The sequence below is a fragment of the Aythya ferina genome, assembly GCF_964211825.1.
Source record: "Aythya ferina genome assembly, chromosome: 2".
NCBI lineage: Eukaryota > Metazoa > Chordata > Aves > Anseriformes > Anatidae > Aythya > Aythya ferina.
The window spans coordinates 25,296,833-25,318,345 of NC_140297.1; the positions used below are offsets into that span (position 1 = coordinate 25,296,833).

General features: G+C 35.3%; 1 protein-coding gene across 1 annotated transcript in view; it reads left to right on the forward strand.

The window, feature by feature from the left end:
- Positions 1-21,513, forward strand: part of VPS50 (VPS50 subunit of EARP/GARPII complex) — a 75,637-nt gene that overhangs the window by 33,719 nt on the left and 20,405 nt on the right. Inside the window, exons 14-20 of the mRNA XM_084510804.1 lie at positions 3,135-3,232; positions 4,296-4,390; positions 5,065-5,163; positions 7,605-7,695; positions 8,827-9,003; positions 16,260-16,378; positions 17,625-17,731. Coding sequence (XP_084366930.1) covers positions 3,135-3,232; positions 4,296-4,390; positions 5,065-5,163; positions 7,605-7,695; positions 8,827-9,003; positions 16,260-16,378; positions 17,625-17,731 — 786 coding nt within the window. The remainder of the gene's footprint in view (positions 1-3,134; positions 3,233-4,295; positions 4,391-5,064; positions 5,164-7,604; positions 7,696-8,826; positions 9,004-16,259; positions 16,379-17,624; positions 17,732-21,513) is intronic.

The window sequence follows — 21,513 nt, forward strand, 5'->3', positions numbered from 1 at the left end:
GGTGGAGTGTTTTCGTATGGTTACTACAAATTCACCAAATTTTCTGTCACTTAGTTTTTAAGTTGCTGGAGACTTTGTGGCTTAGTTGTAATGTGCTGTCCAACTAGAATTTATTTAAGCTTCTGAATTACTTTTTCAAAAACCTCAGCAATGATTAAACACACAACAGGGAGTTTGACAAGTACAATTTAATTTCAGAGGACATATAAATATCTACCAGTGTCTGCTTTCTTTCTAAAAGCTGTTGCTCATCGTTTAGTGATTATTAAACCTGTACATGGTCTCATTCGATATTTATTAATTTAATAATTATGATACACTCTCAAGTCAAAGAGTAAAGTTCCTATAGAAGGTGATGGCATGTCAGAAGGAACCATGGACACAGAAGAATCATAGAATGGCTCAGGTCAGAAGGGACCTTAAAGATCACCCAGTTCCACCTCCCCTGCCATAGGCAGGCAGACCACCCACTAGATCAGGTTGTTCAGGGCCTCATCTAACCTGGTCTTTAACTTGCTCCAGGAATGGAGCATCCGCAGCTTCTCTGGGCAACCTCTTCCACTGCCTCATCACCCTCACAGTAAATAATTTCTTCCTTGTGTCCAAAATACCCTGAAAGTGAGTTTAGAATTTGCATTTCCTTAACTTACAGTGTGACCTGTTCCATAGGGGATTTTTTTTTTTGAAGTTTAATGGAATAAATGGATGATTATCTCTACATATAAATTAAATCATAAACAAAATTATTTAAAGCATGAGATGTATTTTAGTACATCTCGTAATACAGGAAATGCTAACGCACACAATATAAATATATAGTTCTATGAATCCTGAATAACAACACTTTCCAACACTATATTAAAGGAGTTAGGTAAGGCAGAATTAATTGTTGATATGTAGGATTTGTTTAATCATAACTGAAGATAGTTAATAACTGTAAGTATAAACTTTATAGCATGAAATTACTTCTATGTCATATTTAGTAAATTGCTACTTATGCTTGTTTTTCTTTTTTTATCCTGTTCATGTAGTAAACAGCACATTGACACAATTTCTTGGTTTTCACTCCTGCTTGCTGGAAAAATTTTCATTGCACTGTTGGTCATGGTTAAAGTACATGCTGTGTTCGTAGTACAGTATCAGAGAGAAAAATAGATTGAAAGGACATCAGCAGATCATTTTGTCTTCATTCAAAGTGGAGTAAACTTCAAAGTTGCATTGCTTTTTTCCACACTGTTGGGCTGGGTCTTCACATTTCATGAAATTTATTGTTCTGGAGGTGTAATTCATGTGCATTCCTGAGGCAATAATTTGACAGAAGTGTTGTAAGAGAGCAAGAAAATGATTACTATAGCATTTAAAACTCCTGATTTCACAGGTATAAACCTGGAGGTGAAAATTGGTAGCAAATTTAATAGCTACAAAAGATCAACAGAAATGCAAGAAGAAACTGATGTAGGATGTATATTTAATTTCAACAGTTTTAAATTTCAAAGCATTCCATTTATAATACTGCATAAATTCAGTGCAAGTCCCACTTGGTATTTAAAGAATAAATCTAGATGACAGTGATTTGATTGTCTTTTTTTTTTTTCTTTTTTTCTTCTGCCTAGCAAAAATTAAACAAGAACCTTTTGTTATAACTGAAGCCTATCTTTACTAATTTTAAAGAGATGCTGAGAAACCTGAAAAATTACTATATTCAAATCAGACATCTAGAAGAATAACTCCTGCAAGCCTCAGATTCTTCTTTTTACTTGAAATTATGAATATTAAATTATTCTGCCACCTGTTCCAAATTCCTCAAAGCAAAAAGTGGAAATGCTTGCAGACCTTTGTCATATCCTTGGTTTTCAAGGAAGCTAGCCTAAATTCAAGTATTAGCACGTGTGAAATTAACTGCAGCACAGTTCATTAAAAGACTGGAAACAGGACCTCTTAGCATAACTGGCCGTAACACAGGTGCACCAGGAGAGGAGTTTGCCAGAGGTAATATTGCATGAATTGTTGCTGAACAGTAGTATCTATGACTTTCTCTCCATCCATTCCCTTGTAAATGGCAGTTCAGTGAAGACAAGGACTACAGTCTTTGTCTTGAGAACAGGTCAAAGATTTGGGTTTTTTTAGGCTTGGCTTCACTCTGCAGAAGTTGAAGAAACTTCTATAGCATGCTGTGACTAAGACAGCTCTTTCTGGTTCCTCATAAGAATTGGAAAGGATAAATCTGCTTAGTGTTTCTCTAGTTGGGTTATTCTTTCTGTTTATATATTTGATCTTCCATGATAAATCAGTCTTGGAAAATACATTTGTCAGAATTATTGCCTTCAGGAGAGCAGCACAGTTTTTTTTTTTTTTTTTTTTTTTTTTTTTTTTGTTAATAATGGGGAGAATTTGTATGTATAGTCTCACAAAGACAAGAGCATTCCTGTGGTCAGTCACGGACTGTGAAGCAAATTATGTGACACTGCCATCACAGAATGCAAGCGTAACCACAACTGAATGGTCAAAAATTACATGTCAAATATTTCTTTCTCCTTTTTAAAATATCAGTAAAAACATAACTTCTGTATTATAATGATTTTCTGGATGGTGATCCAGTGCTGTAGAAATGAAGTTTTTAGAATTAAAGAATGAAAGAAATCTCATTAGATGATTATCAGATTAATTCATACATAAGCACAGATTAGTATGAGAGCACACTATACTGTTTGCATAGTTCATGGAAAAAGTTTAATTAGTTTCCCTCAGAATTGCAGCCAGAATTTACTGAGGGAAAAAGTTAAAGGTCATGCTCCTGAAACACATAATTTTATGGTTCTCATCTACAAAGCTAGAATATCTAAGAACTTTATCTTTTGCATTTGAAGTATCAGTTACTCTCTCATCTTATTTTGATTTTTTGAATGGGTATCTTCCTTACATAATGGTAATCAGGAGCTCTTCAGTCTGTACTAGCACGTAGTATTTGTAAGTGCTCTATTTATTTCTTTTTGAAAGTTTAGAGCAATGGAGCTCTCCTGGAGTTTGCATGGTGGGTGATATAATAATGGCTAAGGCAGAAGTTTCATCATGGGTCAAAAACTAGGATATGTTTTGAGGCTTTTGGAAATATCTGTAACACCTTGCACCTTCAGTTTCAGATGGCAGCAATGTGATTGGAACTGAGGAGAACAGTTTTGACCGCAGCTATGTAAAAAAGAAATTGGAACATGGGCTTTCACGAATATGGCAGGTACGTTTTTCAGTGGTATAAACATTTAAAAAATTAGTTATATTTATGCTGATTTTTTTTTTTCCCTCTCTGAGGATTGCTGTAAGTGACCTGCTTTGAGCTGCGTGTATCAAAACCATGGAAATGAAATTTCCATGACTCAGTAACTACTTTGGTCACTTTGCTTAGAAACTCAGCCAAGATACCAAAGCACAGTAACACATCTCTCAGCCTGATCCTACTTATCCCAGCCTGTCTGCTGCTCCATAGCACAATCTCCTGCTTTTATTCTATTGGAACAGTCATACTGCTTTACGTTTCCCTGCCTCTTGAAATGAGTTTAAATTGGGCCTAGCTGATGATGACAAGGAGTGCTGCAAACCATTTAATAAACGTGGACAGAGTGGAATACACCCTCAGTTCTGTGGGCATAGGTTACAAGGAGCTTATGGACCCCTTCTCCAACATGTTCTGTAGTGTCTCTGAACTACTTACAGTTTGGAATAGCGTGTGGGAGGTATGGAAATGGAAGAATGAAAAAAAAATGGGATAAACAGAAAATTGAAACTGGAAGTACTGAAATTCAGAGCTGAATAATGATTTTTCTGTATCCTTTCTGGTGTAAGTAGAGATCTGGTGCTATAGAGATCCTGAAATCTTGTAAATCTGCCTGGTTTCATAATATTCCTAGATTGATTGCTGAATCAGTTTATGTAGCAAGACCCCAAAACATATGATGAAAAAGCTGTAAACTTCTTACATACTAGAATTGTAATCCAACACTCTCTTTTTGCAAGGACTATAAAATGTCTTGGATTGACTTTGTGTTATAAACTATTAAATAAACTGATTATGTTATTATTTAAGAAAGTCAACATCAAGTCATTAATGTTACAGATAATGGAGTTATACACTGGACCTCAGAAAGAAGCTATAAGTGGAAACAAACTGAGAAGTGCTAATGAACCTGGCACCTGAGCATTCATCTTAATGTCTTTAGTGTATTTAGCATACAAAACCTCATATTTTGCATATAAATTTTCTTAGGGTTCATTAAATAATTCTGAAATGTTTGTTTTTGTAGGATGTTCAACTGAAAGTGAAAACGTATCTTCTGGGAACGGATCTGTCAAACTTCAAATATGATGACTTCATATTTGTACTTGATGTAATCAGCAGGTATACTGATGTGGTTATAGGGCTAGTTACTACATCCAGACCAACTTGAACTCTGATAAGACAGCATGGTAAACTAAGGCTGATACACCAGCCTAATTCGTATAGAGAGAAGAGTACTTCCTCTTCATGTGGGAGCCTGAGTGCTAGTCTCTCTCTTTTTCTGCCTGCACCAAGGATATATTTGGGATGAAGCATGAATTGCTTCACTGCTCAAGTAATGCTTAAGTGCAATATGACTTCAGTGTTGGCCAGCTTTAAGATTCCAGGATTGTAGATCTGACAATTCTGATTTTTCTTAAAGCTTTTAAAGGGCTTCTCAATCAAGAGCAGCAAAATATACAGTCTAGCAGTACTGCACTATTACTGGATCCTTCTGTTCTCGTCATAAAAGGATGGGTTCAGGATGTGAGCTGTCCAGCTTACCTTGTGTAATGGGATCACAAGCAGACATTTTCTTTTGCTTATGGCTCTTTCTCACTGTGTATATGAGATAATCGTGATAGGATTTGGAGGGAAATGAGACATGGAGTTTTGTGGAATTAGTGAAGCAACTTAAGTGATCTGTTTTTATAGAATTGAGTGTACTCTTGTGGTAATGAGTGAGTCTCATAATTCAGATTGGAACAGCAGTATGAATAAATAAAATATTTCTAAACTTTCTTTTATTATTGCAGGCTGATGCAAGTTGGAGAAGAATTTTGTGGCAGTAAGTCTGAAGTTTTGCAAGAATCTATCAGAAAACAAAGTGTTAACTATTTCAAAACATACCACAGGTGAGAGTACAATATGTACAATAGATGAGAATAATGACATTTATTTTGTTGTATTTAGTTGTTGAAGTTTTCAATAGGAATTCCACTGAATAATGTTCCTGCATGGAGGTTGACAGATTTCATTCATAGTGGAATATATTTTGTCATGAGAATAGGGCTCTGAACCCTGGAAAAGGGAAGAAGGTAGAGAAGCTTTTGTTTCTGCTATCTCAATAAGGATGAAAAACACTTTATGTAACATTTCAGTAGTCTTACAGGTCATCTCTTAAACTTTTTCCTGGGGTTCTGAGGGTGAATTCCTCTCACATCCATACTTGCTGGCAATTTATTTATTTTTTTTAGATACTTTGATAGATCAGTTCCTGTGTGACTAGTTAAATAAATAATGTTTTGACCATCACATTTTTGATTGTTTAATGGACCTATCTAATAAATTAGGGAATCAGACTAATTTACTGAATTATCTTTTAACACAATAAATATTAAAGACATTGATAGAATATGTAAAAAATATATTTTTTTTGAAATCACTAGTGTTTCTTATTAAGGTAGTGTTTTTTTTTGGTCATTCATGTGAAAATAAAAGAAATAGTTGTTAATGAGATGCACATTAACTTTTTGATACTTTTACCTGTTGTGTGCTGTGTGGGTATTATGGAGATTAATTGGCTTATGTTTTCATCCTCAAACTTGGGGGAGAAACACAGCAGAAAACAAAACAGAAAAAAACACACCACAGTTCCAGCTATATACCCCAGATTGATTTATATAAAACCTTTGTGTCTCACCTTTTCAGATCAAGCTAATGTGGTTTTTACTCCCCTTGTGTACTTAATTGAGAACAAAAGCTAGTGCTTTTAGGAATTCATTAATACATAAAAGTTAGATAGAACTGAAATGCTCTGAGTCCAGGAGTAATCAATTGATGGTGTCATTTGCGGCCTCCTATGTGTTGTGGTGTTTTAGAGAACCAGCGGCATAAAGAAATCATTAAAAGGAACTGGTTGCATCATTCAAAAAGTATAGAAGAGCATGTAATGCTGGAGCATGCATGAAACCTTTTGTTGGATAAAGGTTGGTTATTTGGAAAAAATGAATGGGCTTTTGGCAGAGAACATCAGGAAGGGGATTTTAGAATGCAGTTCACTTTTCTTTCTGATACGTTTGTAAAAAAGGTGTGTCCAATCATCAAAGATTTTCAGAAAAAGCATGAGAGACCTTTCACTTGCGTGCTGGTGAAAATCAGCAGCATCTGTTAAAATACTTTTTCAGTGGCTTAATTTCAGTTTTGCAATGGTATGAAATCTTGTGCTATGTAGCTTTCAAACGTTTGCTTTTCTGCGAATCTTTCTCCTTAGTCTTCGTCTGAAAGAATTTTAATCTGAAACTGATTTTTCAGAATATATCTATCTGTTGTTTCTTTTGTCTTCACTGTGAGAACTGCAAGCTAGTGCCTCTAAAATTGGAGTATGAAGTCTATTTGCATTTAACTGGTGAATTTAAATAGACACAGAAAACTGCAGTCATCATTCAGCACATATCAAGGCAAGAAAATTGTAACTGTAGCAGTGATTACAGTTTATTCAAATAATGTTATTTCCAGAATATTTTATATATAATACTGCCTAATTAGAAACCCAGTGCATACTTTACCAACTGCTATTCATTAAGCAAAACAGTATGCTGTATATTAGGACAAAAAGATGCAGTAATGTGACCTCAGTAAGCACTCGCTGTTTATTTCTATGTGAATTCCTGGTTATGTGGCAGAAAGATTTTCTTTATTAAAGGTATTTCTGCTTATGGCTGAATGGAGGCTTTTCTGATGATTAAAAGCATAATAAAAACAATGCAGAGACATAATGGCTTGATTACATTTCCCTAATAACTTTTTCATGTTACTACTAAGCTTAAGATATGAAGCAAACTATAGTAGAGGTGATTAGTAGCCATTTAAGTCTTATATGTCTATATGGCTATATGTCTGTAGAACATCTAGCTCTTTCCACTTTTCTTATCCATTGGCTTTTGTATTCTTATTGAAAGAAACATCTGTGTTACGTTTGGCTAACAGAAGCTGTTGTGCTGATGGAGTGTTTTTGTGTATTGTGCTGCTTTCTTTAGTCTACAGAGAGAAAAAAACAGTACAGTATTACTGTACAATCCTTTCTCATAGTTGTGACGAAAACCACAATTGTTTGCAAATTTTGGAGGCTGGCATTCTTTGAGAATTTCTTTACAGGTGCCATACAACAAACGCCATGTTACTAGTCACAGCTTTTAGGTGGTTTGTCAGTTGAAAGAATGAGTAAGTTAATTTAAGTATCAGTTTTCAAGTGTAACTTCTTGTATGTTTTTGAAAGCATTTTTCACTGCATAGTTTGTCTGGTTTCTGATTTGTTCTTGCTGCCAATTAAGAATATTCATTTGTTGTATTTCAGAACACGTCTTGAAGAATTAAGAATGTTTTTGGAGAACGAGACCTGGGAACTTTGCCCTGTTAAATCCAGCTTTAGTATTTTGCAGCTTCATGTACGTTCTTTGAATAACACATACAAATGTATTGATACTTTAATAGCTAGGAGTCTAGGTGTTCTGAGAAGTGGCATGATATGCGAACTACTATGAAAATGATTGTAGTAGGTTTTGAAAAAATGTAAATTTCATTTCAGGGTATTGAAAACTTTAGATTCATATGCTTTTAAAACAGCAATATTCCTGTTCTAGGTTGTTAGTGGATTACGTAAGATGCTAGAGTTGTAAGCATAATATTTGCCTTTATTTGTCATGTTTCAATGTGTCATTAATATGTCAGTTTTCCATTTCTAAATTATTATTCTGAGAGTAATATGCTGAAAAAAGCGTGCCTAAAAATAGTTACATTCAGTAGTGCTCACTAATTGGTGCCAATTTTGACACCTGAAAAAGTAGGTCACATAGGCTCATTTGGAGACTGGGGGAAAAAAAAGTATTTTTTTTCTGTGGTGAAGTTCCACTGAAAGCAAGTAATAGATGTCCTCATTTGCTGTCTGAAAGTGATTTTTGTTGTGTGTAGTTTATCATATATTGGGTGAATTTCACCCGTTTTGCCAACAAGGGTTCATATAATTGGAGCTATCACTGAAGTGTGAAAGGGATATAGCTGAGCAATGTCAAGCAAAAGATAATCATCAGAAACTTCATATGCAGTGGATTTGGACAGTACAAAGTTTTTGAAAATAACTTTTTAAGGACAAAATAAAATATTTCTACTTTAGTAAATTACAAGGTAACTTGTGTGAAAACAAACCTATATTCTTGGATAAAATCATAGGTCTTTTTATTTCCTGATTTCTGTGAAATAATAATTAAAAAAAAACAAAACTGTTTTCAATGACTTTTAGCAAGTGAATACTTTCAGAATGCAGGAGGTGTATTACATATCATATCCAATAACTGCTAAAGTCAAAAATATGAGCAGTATAGGATTACCAATTTCAAGGTTACCTTGAGCCAGTATAAATAATATATTTAAATAAGAAGCAAGGTTTGGCTAAAAGATTTCATGTCAGGTTAAATTGCCCACAAGTTTGTTGTTACACTCTGTTTTTATAGAACTGTAGTCATAATAATACTGAAACTGTCTTCCTGATGATTAAAATTGTACTTTATTTCTATTAATAGGAATTTAAGTTCATGGAGCAGTCACGTTCCCCATCTGTGTCACCTAGTAAGCAGCCTGCTTCAGCAATTTCAACAGCAGTAACTTTATTTGAGCAGTACTGTAATGGAGGAAACCCATTTGAAATCCAGGCTGACAGCAAAGATGATGAGACAGAAGATGTGTTAGCTTCCAATGGGGTATGGAGTGTTTTGGGGAATAAAAACCAAATCTACCTCTCATTAAATGGTTATTTATTTCACGTGTCAATGTTGGTAAACTGCAGTACCTTAGTGTTTTACCAATCCTTGTACTATGTAAATTCTAAAGCCACTTTACTCCTTTAATTTGGCAGGTTGCGCTATTTTTAACAGTGTCAGAAAGCCAGGCAATCCTGTTTAAAGTTCAGGCTGTTTTGCAGTGGGTCAATGTTTTTTCTGCTGAATTCAGGTGTTCCTGAAGGCTAGCAAAATGTGTTGCACTTGGTATTGCAATTGGTATTTTTCTGTGGGTTCTTTTACAACACGATTAGATGCTGTGGAAGTAATTTTTATCATTTTGGAAGGACTGTCTTTCTGGCTTCTTAGGAAAGAGTCATTATGGGTTGCTCCTTCTGTTGTATTTGTTTACACGTGCATGATTTCCCAAGGATTATTTGATGTTTATTAAACAGGTTTTTATTTATAATTTAAATGCTTAGGACACTAACTTTACTATGGGATCTACTATTGTGAATCTGGACAATAACTTCCAGTATATCAGATTTCTGACCAAATCTAGCAGTAGTCGAATATATTTTAATTTCAAACTTCATGCCATTCTTTAAATGCTGTATTAACATATTTTTGTTAAAGCTTTTGCTTCTTGTTTATCCCTTTGATAAGTAACCTTTTTTTAATTGTTTTTTTTTTTTTTTTTTTTTTTTTTTTTGTGATAAGGTTGAGTTGAGCTTAGTTTATTCAGTTATTCAGTTTATTTGTCATGCTTTGTGGTTTTCAGCTTTGCCTTTCTTGTTTCCCTGTGGGACTTCACCTGCAAAGCAGCTTGATCTGTCTCTCACATGCCTGAGTATAATACTGTAGCCACTTTCCTACTATGTCACTTGCAGAGACTATGCAGTTGATTGGCATGAAATATTGTTGCTTTGTGCTTAAAGGAAGCTGGTAGTAGTTGTTCTCCTATCAAGGAGTATAAAAGAATGTATGTTCTGCCTTTTTCTATCAGTAAACTGGGAGGAGTTGCATAGCTATCACTGTTAGACTTAAATGTAGATTCCAAATGAGTGTGTTAAGCAAAGATGCACTCCAGGTCATTCTAAAAAACACTAATTTCGACAGTACCATATAGAAACCAACACCAATCCTTTGTAGAATCTGGACAGCCATTTGATAGGTATTTGCTAAAAGATCCACAGTGAAATAGTTGTTAATGGTAAAACCCACAGTACTTTTGAGGTTTTCAAAATTAAAATTCCTGCTGCTGAAGACCTCATTTCAGATTTCTGCATATGTTTGTGAGGAGGTATGCATTTCAAGATTCATTTACTTTTCTGAAGAAAAAGGACTAGGGAAAAAAAAAAAAATATATATATATATATATCTTAAGGAAAAGGTGATACGTTCAAGCCAGCTTACTTTTGAAGGTTGAACAAATGAAACACATCATGACCTGTACTATGAATGTCAATGAGAAAATATTCAAATATTTCAGAACCCCAGAACCCTTTTTTTTTTTTTTTTTGGCTACTACTTGCATGTAGAATATGCAGGAAGAAGTGATATTGATTTTAGCTTCTGGGGCCGGGTCAAGAACTTCTCAAGAACAACAAAAAATAATTTTTGGACAATGATTTCAACAACCTATGCAATTCACTTTTAGCAAATGAGTGTATATGCAACATCCAGGCAGCCCTTGTATTTTGGGGCTTGTAAGCGGAGTACTTGCAGTTCTAGAAGGCTAGAATTGTCTTTATTCACTTTGGGTATGTTAAGGAACTTTTCTTGATATCTGCAGACTTGCATGAGAAATCTGAAAGCTTTGCGCTCAAGTTGAAACAGAACTGTTTTTTTCTTTCCAGTTGGAACATTTTATGTTTCAGAATCTTTCTTCTAGCTCAAGGCTTTTGCTTTTATAATTGTGAAATCACCTGATGAAAACATTAGGTAGCAAACACTGATCGATGAAGATGTTGAATGTTCTTTTTGGTTGGCTTTTGCCAGTCTCAATTGTTGTATTGCTGCCAAGCAGACCAGTCAGTGATACCATCTTCTGTCTTCAGTTGTGTATTCCCCCTGCCACTTTTATCCAGTGATGAACCTATTTTGAGAAGTAATAGGGCTTAAAAGCAAAAAAAATATTTAGCTTTCTGAGTGATTACAGTGTTTCAAATAGCAACTCTGCATGCAGTTATTGTTAGCAGCACAAGGATTGTCATGTTATGTGAGACCAGTGGTTCTTCTCTTTCAGCATCCCGCTTCTGGTAGTGGTTAGCACAGACACTGCAGGCTCATGGGAGGTAATCTGTCCTGTAAGTCTTACTGGGACACTTTATAACCTGCATGAGTTTAAAACCTAAATGTGCGGAATGGTTTTCCTATATTTGTTACAGAATTTTCTTGGAGAAAAACAAACAAACAAGCCACCCCCACTGCCTGAACAATTGTAAATGAGTAATATCATTATCCAGTAAGTTATCCATTATCTTTGTTACCTTATCACCACAGGTAATAGATAAATTCTGCTGTCTAATCATCCTGGGTAAAAACACATTTTTATTCTGAACTTTCCCCATTGAATAAATCTCAGTATTTAAATGCTACTATTTTTGCATGATTTGTTCACTGCTGTATTTTTTTAAGGGTATTTTTTTTAAGCTCAGTTCTAGCCAGAGCTTAAGATATTTAAGACAATAATTGCTAGCTCGTTACCTGCTAACAGGAGGCTGTCTCCCACTTTGCACACGGGTGCTGCTATTGCTGCAAATACCGTGGCAGAGACAAAGTCGCATTCCTTCTCTGGCAGAGCTGTGAGCAGCTGCCTCAGCTGTTCAGCAGTGTAGCAGGCTGTGGTTTTGGGGAAACAGGCTAGAGGGAGTCATCATCCCAAGAATTAGCAGTGGGCTAGCGTGTTACATGTGCAGCAAAGTCCATGTAGTTTCTCTGCATTTAATTTTGAACAGTGTCCCATTTGGTAGGCTTGTATGTTATCAGACTTTCAAGGCTGGCTGCAGTGTCCTCTTTTTTCAACGCTGTGTGCCAATTGAATGTTCTGTATTAGTGAAACCTTAATATGTTTTAAATCGATAAAATCTGAATTTGTGTCTGGTGAAGAACTGTTATGAATTTTGGCCTTCTGTTGACAGCAGAGGGACAGGATGTTCTGTGTGGAAAAAGTGAAGCAACAATTATATGATTTATGATTGTTCTTGTGAAGTGTAGGTTAGATTCATAGTCAATCATATTACAGTTTTATTAGCCTCAAAGGTAATGTTACTGGGAGAACTTTGAAATAGTGTATAGAACTAACATTTATTTTTGAAGTAACATATAAAGTTAAGATTCCATTTGCTTAATATAATTGATTATGAAGAAGGATGCCTCTAATTTTTCCTCATGTCTTGTAGAAGTCTTTTGTGGTGAACATGTCCTTCATTTGACATGCTTTTAGGAACTCTGCATATAAACAGACTTACTCCATACGGTAACTCGAGTTTAATGCAGTGGCAAGTGGTTAACTAACTGCTTTTAATATTATAAGATGTTAAATAAAGTGGAAGAATTATGCTGAGAATGCAGCCGAGGGTGTTTCACAATACTAAGAAGGCACTTGGATGGTTTCGATCAGTGTATTTGCCTGTTACCTCACAGTCACTGAAGGATAAAATCCTTTCAGAAATCTTTGTGAGCCAGGGAAGTGCTATGCACATTTACTTAGAGAACTGAGGCACAGAATGGGCTAAATGATTTGTCAGTAGTTGTACAGGATGTGTATCCCAGCTGGTACTAGAACCAAAGCTTCTTGTGACCCTGGCGAGTACTCCTCTGGTGACCATCTTTGTTGCTGTTTCACGTTTCTCAGTTTCTCATGTCCTCTCTCTATTACCAGCTGCTCTAACGTGTCAGCACACAGAAATACTTATTTTTTGTAAGACCTTGGTTATCTTTTAAACAGAAGACAAAATAACTTGCTTAGGTAATGAAGGATAGAACTACAAGGCTTTATGTTTTAAGTGATCAGTTACAGAAGGGGAATGCATTTTAGTCCTTAAAATTATTTCAGGAGGTTGCAGAATATTGTTTCCAGATAATGCAGACATGTTTCTAGATCCCCTTGCAATGCCAATTCTCTAGATATAAACAAATCAAAGGATTTACTTGTCAAATGATTTGAAGGATGGTAAGAATTATCAGTCTCTCTTTTGAGAATTTTAAAATCTTTTATCATCTGCTTAGCTATTGCAGCTCTGGACAACTGAAAAGGCCTTAGGGTGCTGCACGTCAGGTTTTTTGGTCTGTTTTTTTTTTATCTTGAGCTTTAGTGAGATATTTTATGTCTATTTTCTGTAGCTCCCTAACGTATTTTTCTTGTGATACAGTTAACTTAGTTTCATAGCACTCTTTATCTTCAATGAATTTAACATGTATCATTATCTTATGTGCTTCTTTGGGTTGACTACTAAAACGCTTATGAAATGATTATTGCTAATAACCACGAGATACCATGTTAGCATTTTGATCTCTTATTGAAGACTGTGCATATTAGAAATACAAGTTCACTGTTTACTAGTTATGAATTACTTCTGAATTTTAAATCACGCAGCATTTTTATGTCATAAATAAGTTTACCAGCTTACTAATAGCATCAGGTTGAAGAGGCTTAATCAAATATTTTTACATATAAAAAACAGTTTTTCAAAATGTTATAACTCTATTATGTTAAGAAAGTTACTATGTCAACTGTCATATCCATATGTCAGTATGTAGTTAGCAGCTTGTAGTCAATACATCATTTCACTATCACTGGATTTTAATTGAATTGGGACACTTTACTTATTAATGCATATTAAATGGTTGTAATTTCCCAGGCAGATGTTTCAGCCAAGTTAGTTAAACTATGACTCTTTGTCAAGCCTGGAGCCAGGTCCTATTTTGAAATCAACAGAGCTGCTTTAATAATAATTTTCATTTGTCTGAACTGTTCATGAGGCGTAAATTTTGTCTGTGAGTACTACTGATCACAACATTTTTTTTTAGCCTGTTTCTAATACATTCTAATACATAAGAATACTTCTTCTCAATATACTGCTTTCATAGTGCAGTATGTGGCTTTAAAAACATGCATACGTTGGGACTGGGGGGAAATTGCCATGGATGACTGAAAAATGTATTTCCTAGCGTATTTTGGGTGATTGAGAGACTGGCATTACCTTAGTGTATGTTCCTGTTTTTTTCCCTCTGGAGAAAAATCCTATCCCTACCATTTTGTAAGGGTCGTGGAACCAGCCTGCCTTTGTCACGTGTGTCATCTGTGACTCTGTGGACAAAATGGCTTCAGACCAACATACAAATTAAGGGAAAGTTGAAAGAAAAATCGTTATAGTCTGTCTTCAGGTGAAAATGCGTTCTGGAGCCTGGCGGGCAGTCTTAATGCTGTGTAGGACTTCAGGAAAATGACTGATATCCAGAGAGCATCAAGGATTTGTTTTCCTTTAATGTTTTCTGAGTTAAGACATTATCCTTGCGAAGAACTTATCTCCTTATTTATAAACTTGTCTGAAGTTTTGAGCACACTTTAAAAAGAGATTGATGTTAAATATCAGAGTGGCAAATGTCAGGTTTCTTACAAAAAAGCACTTATTGTCTATTAATTTCTGAATAGTATTTCTACACATAGCTCATATTCAAGCACTACACATGTCTACTGTTGGAACCGTACACTGTGTTATATATACCGTAGCCCGTGTTGCTCATTTTTTTTTTCACGCATCATTCATTAGGTTTAACCTTTCATTCTTAAATTGAACAGAAGTTTCTTGCAAGCTTTGAAATACAATGAAACAACTGAATAGAGGAACACAGTTTCAGATGATTAAGATTGTGTCTGAGTGTTTGGAGGCAGCAATTGTTATGTCTGTAACTATTTAAGCTTCTTATTTTTCAAATGTTGCAATTAACATTAGATGCTGGCCCTCAGTCGAAGGAAGTACCTCTCAAGGCACGAACATATTGTTAATTTAGCTACACATTCACATTTTTCAGAGGATTATTCTGGACTGTATTGTGGGATCTGTGACAAATGATGCAAATGATTCACAAGGCTTTCTTTCATCAAAGAGGAAACAATTGTTTAATTGATGACTAGATCTATATTTCAAGTATCAGGATCATGTGCCTTTAACTAGATAAAAAAAGCTGTATGTTTCAAAGCAAGACAGAACCAGCACACGCACAAACAGAAGCATGCTCAAAATACCTGCTGGTCAAGTTCTATAAGAAAACGAGCAAGAAAAAGCTTTTGATATAACCTCCACTGAGTTGTTCCACAGATACAGTTGACTTACATCATTAGAGTGTTTCTTAAAATATTACACTCCATTGTGCGGTGGTATTTTTTTTGAATTTATTCTGTAAGGTAAGGTATATCAAGTCAGGTTGCAGAAGCTTGTTTCTTGCTTCCTTGGTAGCTTTTTTTGTTTCATGTACATTGGAAAGTTTGTATATAGAAAACAGAGGGATACATACAAAATTACTCTTCTTGCTGTCAATACAAATAGAACTGCATAAAGCTGAAGAAAGTATGTACTGAAAAAGAACTGTGATTAAAAAAAATGCATGTTTACTATATAGGAGCCATAAGAAATAATTGTATTTTTGTAGCATTTGACTAATTATTTTTTTGAAGTGTTTGTACTTAGTCAAAATAACATTGGTCTCTAACAGGCTCAGTGATTGAAAGACTATCTAGTAGAAATGTCTTTTGGAACATACTAAAATCAATTTTGCAACCAACTACAACATTTGGAAAAATATGAGTAGTATAAGCAAGTATTTTTGTAAAGCAGTAATTTGGTCCTTGCATTAATAATTGAGGATGGTGTGGTGCCAGCTTTTGTTGCCACTGCTTGGATCAATGTTGACTCTTTTTTTTTTCCCCAGATTGTGAAACAAATAATAAAAGCTCAGGTACCTGATGAGTATTTGATAAAGCAACAAGAAAGCAAAAAAAAAAAAAAAAAAAAAAAAAAATCAGTAGCTGGGAGAAGTAGGATGATAAATATTTACTTGTAGCTAATACTTGAAGTTTGTTTAAAATACACTTGGTTTTGTATAATTTGTCTGATAAATTTTTAATGAATATTGTCAGCCACCTGTCAACTTGTAAAGTTAGTTATTGTTATATGCATGTATTTATACAAATATAAATAATGGCAGTAAATTTTTTTTGCTTGTTTTTACAGTATGAATCGGATGAACAAGAAAAAAGTGCGTATCAAGAGTATGATAGTGACAGTGATGTTCCTGAAGAGTTGAAAAGAGACTATGTAGATGAGCAGACAGGAGATGCCCCTATGAAAAGGTCGGTAGACCGTCTCATTTTCATGCTTTTCATCTCAGTACTCTAGTTCATCTTCTGTTTAATCTCTACTTTACAACAATGGAATAATGATCAAATAATCCTTATGCTGCCTGCACAGTTAGAAAGGCCTCAGCACATAGTTCTTCCCGTACATGAAATCTATAAATTCTTCATTGTTACTGCAGAAAGAAACTTTGGAAAGCAAGATTTTGAAGGAGGATAAAGGCTCTCTGAAGCACATAGTGGAAAACTGATTATCAAGCATTAGATGTTAACAGAAGGTTCTACAGCTGTAGTAGTGCATATGTATAATTTCTTTTGTCTTAAAGGGAATTGTGTGCAGACAAATGACTTGAGGCTTGGGCTTCTGCTTTTGCAGAACAATCATCTTTTACAGATTTCAAACAAATGAAAAAAGAAACAAGCAATTGTCTGTCTAGGCCACTGTAACAGATATTCATTCAGCATTTTTGAAGCAAGCTAACCTTATTTGTATGTAGCAAGTTGCAGGAGGACTAGAAAGGCACCACTTGGTTCAAAGGTGGGCAGTGTTTTTTACAGAATCACTCTAGGATAAAATACCGTTAGCATGGTTTCATCAGACATCACAAGCTACTTCATTTCGGTGACTTTGTGGAGGTATTGATAAAAATTACATAATGGTAAAAAAAAAAAAAAAAAAAAAATGCAGTCTCTGTCATAACTACACTGTCACTGTGAAATTGTAATGTTCTGAATTTTTGGAAGAATATTGTTTTGAGGTATAGCAGAGAATTTCATCATATGATAACATTAATGGCTTTTTAGCTTCATCTGCTTCAGAATTTTTTCCATTTCTAGATAGTCATTTTTTAGCTATAGCTCACTAATCTGCTCCTGTTTTGTCACAGCCTGCATTATTTTAATTTTCTTTGCTTCATAAACAGTGAATCGGAGGCAGAGTTGTTAAAATGATTGCTGAGGTCAGACGTAGACATGCAGAACTCAAGTCTTGGACTATATCTTAGAAACTCCTTTCTCTAGTACTGTTTTCAGTAAATTAGGCTAGACTATTTTAAATGTTTGAATCATAACTTGCTTTGGCATAAATAAAATATTGCTCTGGAAGACATACCCTCCTGTTAAAAGAGGGAGAGAAGGTAGGGGAGAAGGGCTTTATTTTCTACTTAATTTTTATTTGCATGTCCTTGAATATACTAGGTAGTCATGTTTGGTATACTTTGTGTTTCTTTTTTTTTCTTTTAAGTGTTTCTCGAGAAACTCTGAGGAGCAGAAAGAGATCGGATTATAACCTCAGTAAAGTGAATGCACCTATCCTAACAAACACTACACTGAATGTAGTAAGGCTTGTTGGTACGTAGAACAATTGTCAGAGTATATGTTTTTATTTTAATTCAAACCTCTAGCATGTATGGTAAATGAATTTTAAGACATTAAAAAAAATAGTTGGACCCTGTCTAGTCTTTTTGAATGTGCAGTGCTTTGGATGAGATCTTACTGGATTGTTTAGCTGTTGTATTGCAGCTTCCTGCTCTCAAGTGGAATTTCTCATAGCTTCCTTACACCGGCAGTTCACTAATTCTGTAATGAGCTTGTACAACCAGCAGGTCCTTCACTTTCCCATTTTTTTTTTCCGAAGGATGAGCATTTAATGCAGAAAGATGCACGTTTTTAATTAATCGATCCCTAAATGCGTGGCTTTACATTTTGTATTACTGAATTTCATCTGATTCTTATTGCAGCAGTCATCAAGGTCCTCCAGTTCCTCCTGTACATTATGCCAATCCTTTTTTGTTCTGGTACCAGCTCTTCTTTTTTTTTTTTTTTTTTCCATTATCACACTCATATTTTTGTGCCAGAGTCATGCATGAGAATATTAAAGAAGAGGCCAGTTGTTGGAAACTCCACTAGTAGTTTTTCCAGATACTTCCCTTTTTAACACTCTTCATTCTGCCTTCTCTTTTACTAAACCCTTTGACTAAATCCTAGATAGGTGAAATACACTGTGTATAGAAAATCAAATAACTTCCCTAACAAGGATGTATGTCTTAGTCTGGCACAGTTCACTTGTAGTAGACCCATGACTTGTTTTATCCTAATTTTGCCTCCATTTGCCGCCTCCTGCTTGTGTCACTTCCGTATTATCTTCAAAGCTTAATCTAAAGCCCTGCATCCTACAAATTAAAGCAATAGATTGTTTGAATGACTATTTCCCTCTTCTTGAATATGTTTTTATTTGCTGTTTTTCAGTCATACTGGTACATGTGCCTTGACTGCTTGTCGTACATACAGGTTATTACCCTGATTACCAGACCACTGATTTCGTGGTCATTTTCATGGTCCTGATTCCTTTGTTTCTTTAACTTGTCTGTGTTAAGGTTTTGTCCAGCCCACTTTGTGTGTATGAAAGTGGCCAGTTCAGTTCCATTAGTCATCCTATCCCCCTTCTCCTTCCTTTTCCCACTGTCAGTATCATTGTCCCAAGGGAAACCCTGGGCAAACTATTCATTCTTGCTTTAGGGTACTATCCTGTTTGTCTGTATTGTCTGTGTGTGTGTTTCCTGCCTCATTTTGCTTTGCTTTTGTTAATCTTCTGTAATTAGAAAACTCCTGATATTGCCATGTTAAGTTTCAGCAAGACTTTTGATACTTCTAGCTCTTAATATGACTTTCTGAGTGAATTAGTTTTGCCTTTTTCCACTTGGCCTTGTCCTAGTCATTTTTTCTTCTGGTTTCTTTACATTTTCTCATGTTTCTAATACACTATGATGCCTCGTAACTTTTATCTTTATTTATATCTTTTTTTTTTTTTTTGAGAAGTACCTACCCTTTGACATCGTAAATGAAACAGGTTGTTTTGCACCACTTTTCTGTTAGACATAAACTGCATATTGCACCTCTGCCACAGACATTGACAGCGTGCCCATCCTTTGTGATGATTTTTGGTCTTAGTATATAAATACTTAATTCAGTCCTTCCGGATTGTATCCCCAGAGGCATTATACACGTTTCTTTAACTAATGGTTAATGGTTACAGGAACAAGAAACAAGATACCACCATTTAGCCAGACTATCAGTTTTATTAGCATTTCCCCTCTCGTCTCTTGGTTCATCCCTGTAAAACAAAAAGGTAAACGTGTTGTTGCTCACCTGATTTAGCCAGGCATCATGATGTGAGGTTGTAAGAGATCCAGGTTTGGTCCATTCTCCCCAGAATGCAGGGATGCCATGAAACATGTCCATCTTTTAACAATGGTTTCTGTTAATGCTGTGGAAGGCTTTGGTTTGTCTCACACTGTCTCAGGATTTTGGCTAGGAAAATGCCATGGTACATAGTCACTGTTCAGTTCCAAGGAGTGTAACTGAGATGAGTGTCTGGGATTCATTATCAATGGAGTACAGAAGCTCCAGAAGATGGTACTTGCCCTGGATATCATTACTATACTAGGATATGACATGCAGGCAGGTGTCTTCTGGAACTGCTTGACTTAGCCAGGAGTTGGACTCAGTGATCCATGTGGGTCCCTTCCAACTTGGGATATTCTGTGACTTCTGTGCAGGAGATGTAAGCAACCAATGTGGGGTAAGGGTCTTATTTTTCAGATCGTTTGACAAAGTAAATTGCATATGCAATACCCATGATCACAAAGCCTGTACTCTCTTACTGTTTTGGTCCTTGAAAACAAGGCTGTAATTTCAGAGAGATTTTATTTGGTGGCAATAATGCAAGTACTTAAGCAGCTTTTGTCCATGCTACGTGTTGTCACTGACACTCCTGACTCCTGTATCATCTTCCATCAGTATCACCTCTACTAGATGTAGATCAGCTTCCCCATGTTAGTTAAAGATAAATCATAAAGAAGACCAGGTTTATGGCAGGAAATCTGGGGTGAGATAAAGATGGGATTTTAAATTGCCCAAACAAGTAGAAGAACTTGTTGCCTCAGTTTTTAGGAATATGCAGGTAGTAGTACTTGCTGAAAGAGTATGGCAATGCTCATAATCATTTTTGAACTATTCTTGACTGCTCTTTCTGGAGGCTAGATGAATAAAACAAAGTGTGTCTTAGTATAATTAAAGAGAATAAATGAGTTACTGTGTATAACTGATGTGGGAACTTTTCTAACTCTTTAATTTGAATTTCAAGTGAACGGTTCAATTTATTTTGTTTTTCATAACCAGGTAGTTATTTCTCTGTTTGTTTCCAGCATAAAGGAACCATTAGATTAATTTATGGAGTTATTTTTTACCTATCAAACTCTTGCATGTTGACTTACAACATAAAGGAAGAATGAACCTGTGTTAAATTTTTATGGAATATTTTGACCTAGGTTGTCTGTGCATCAACAGGAATATTTCATGAATACATTTTATTTACCTTTTGGGTTGTAGTGATCATATTTAAATAGATTAGTCTGATAGAAAGTACTGTCTAGTTGCTTCCTTTAAGGACAGAAGAAGTGCTGGAAATACTTAAAAACAAAACAACAACAAAAAGAACTGGCAAATGTTCATCAGTTTTGGCCTTTATGAATTGTTTTTAGAAAGTGTAGTTACTTTGACTTGTTGAAACTCTTAAGTGGTATTTCTGGAAATTCATGGCACGTGTTTGGGATATTAGTGTTGTTTTTAAATGTTCTCGTACACCCTTTTCACCCAAACTGTGAACTTTAGTGCAACTAGGTAACAACGTATAGATGTTAAAATTTGGCATCCTCTGAGAGAGAGAAACTGGGAGGAAATGTTCTTGGCACACTTGTTGTGTCAAGATGCTGAGTGACATAGTAATAGAGAAATGTTCTTGGCCACAGAAGAGTTTTATAGGGACAGTGCTTGAGCAGTGTATAGCCCTTTGGAAAAGCGCACGACACTGCCCGAGAGACTACCTTGAACATTTATGCCAGTTACACAGATATTTGGAAGTCTTAACTGTCCAGAATGTGATGCATCACCCTTATATTGTGTATAGGTTGCAGGCAAGTTTGAAAAATGTGTTTAGCACAAAGTGGAAAAAATCACTCTGTGGCAATATGGAATATTCCGATAACACACATGAAGGTGGCAGCTGCTTTGATAGGGTGTCATCCTTTCCAAACATCCATAAATTTCCACACAGAACTGTGCTGGAATTGTCT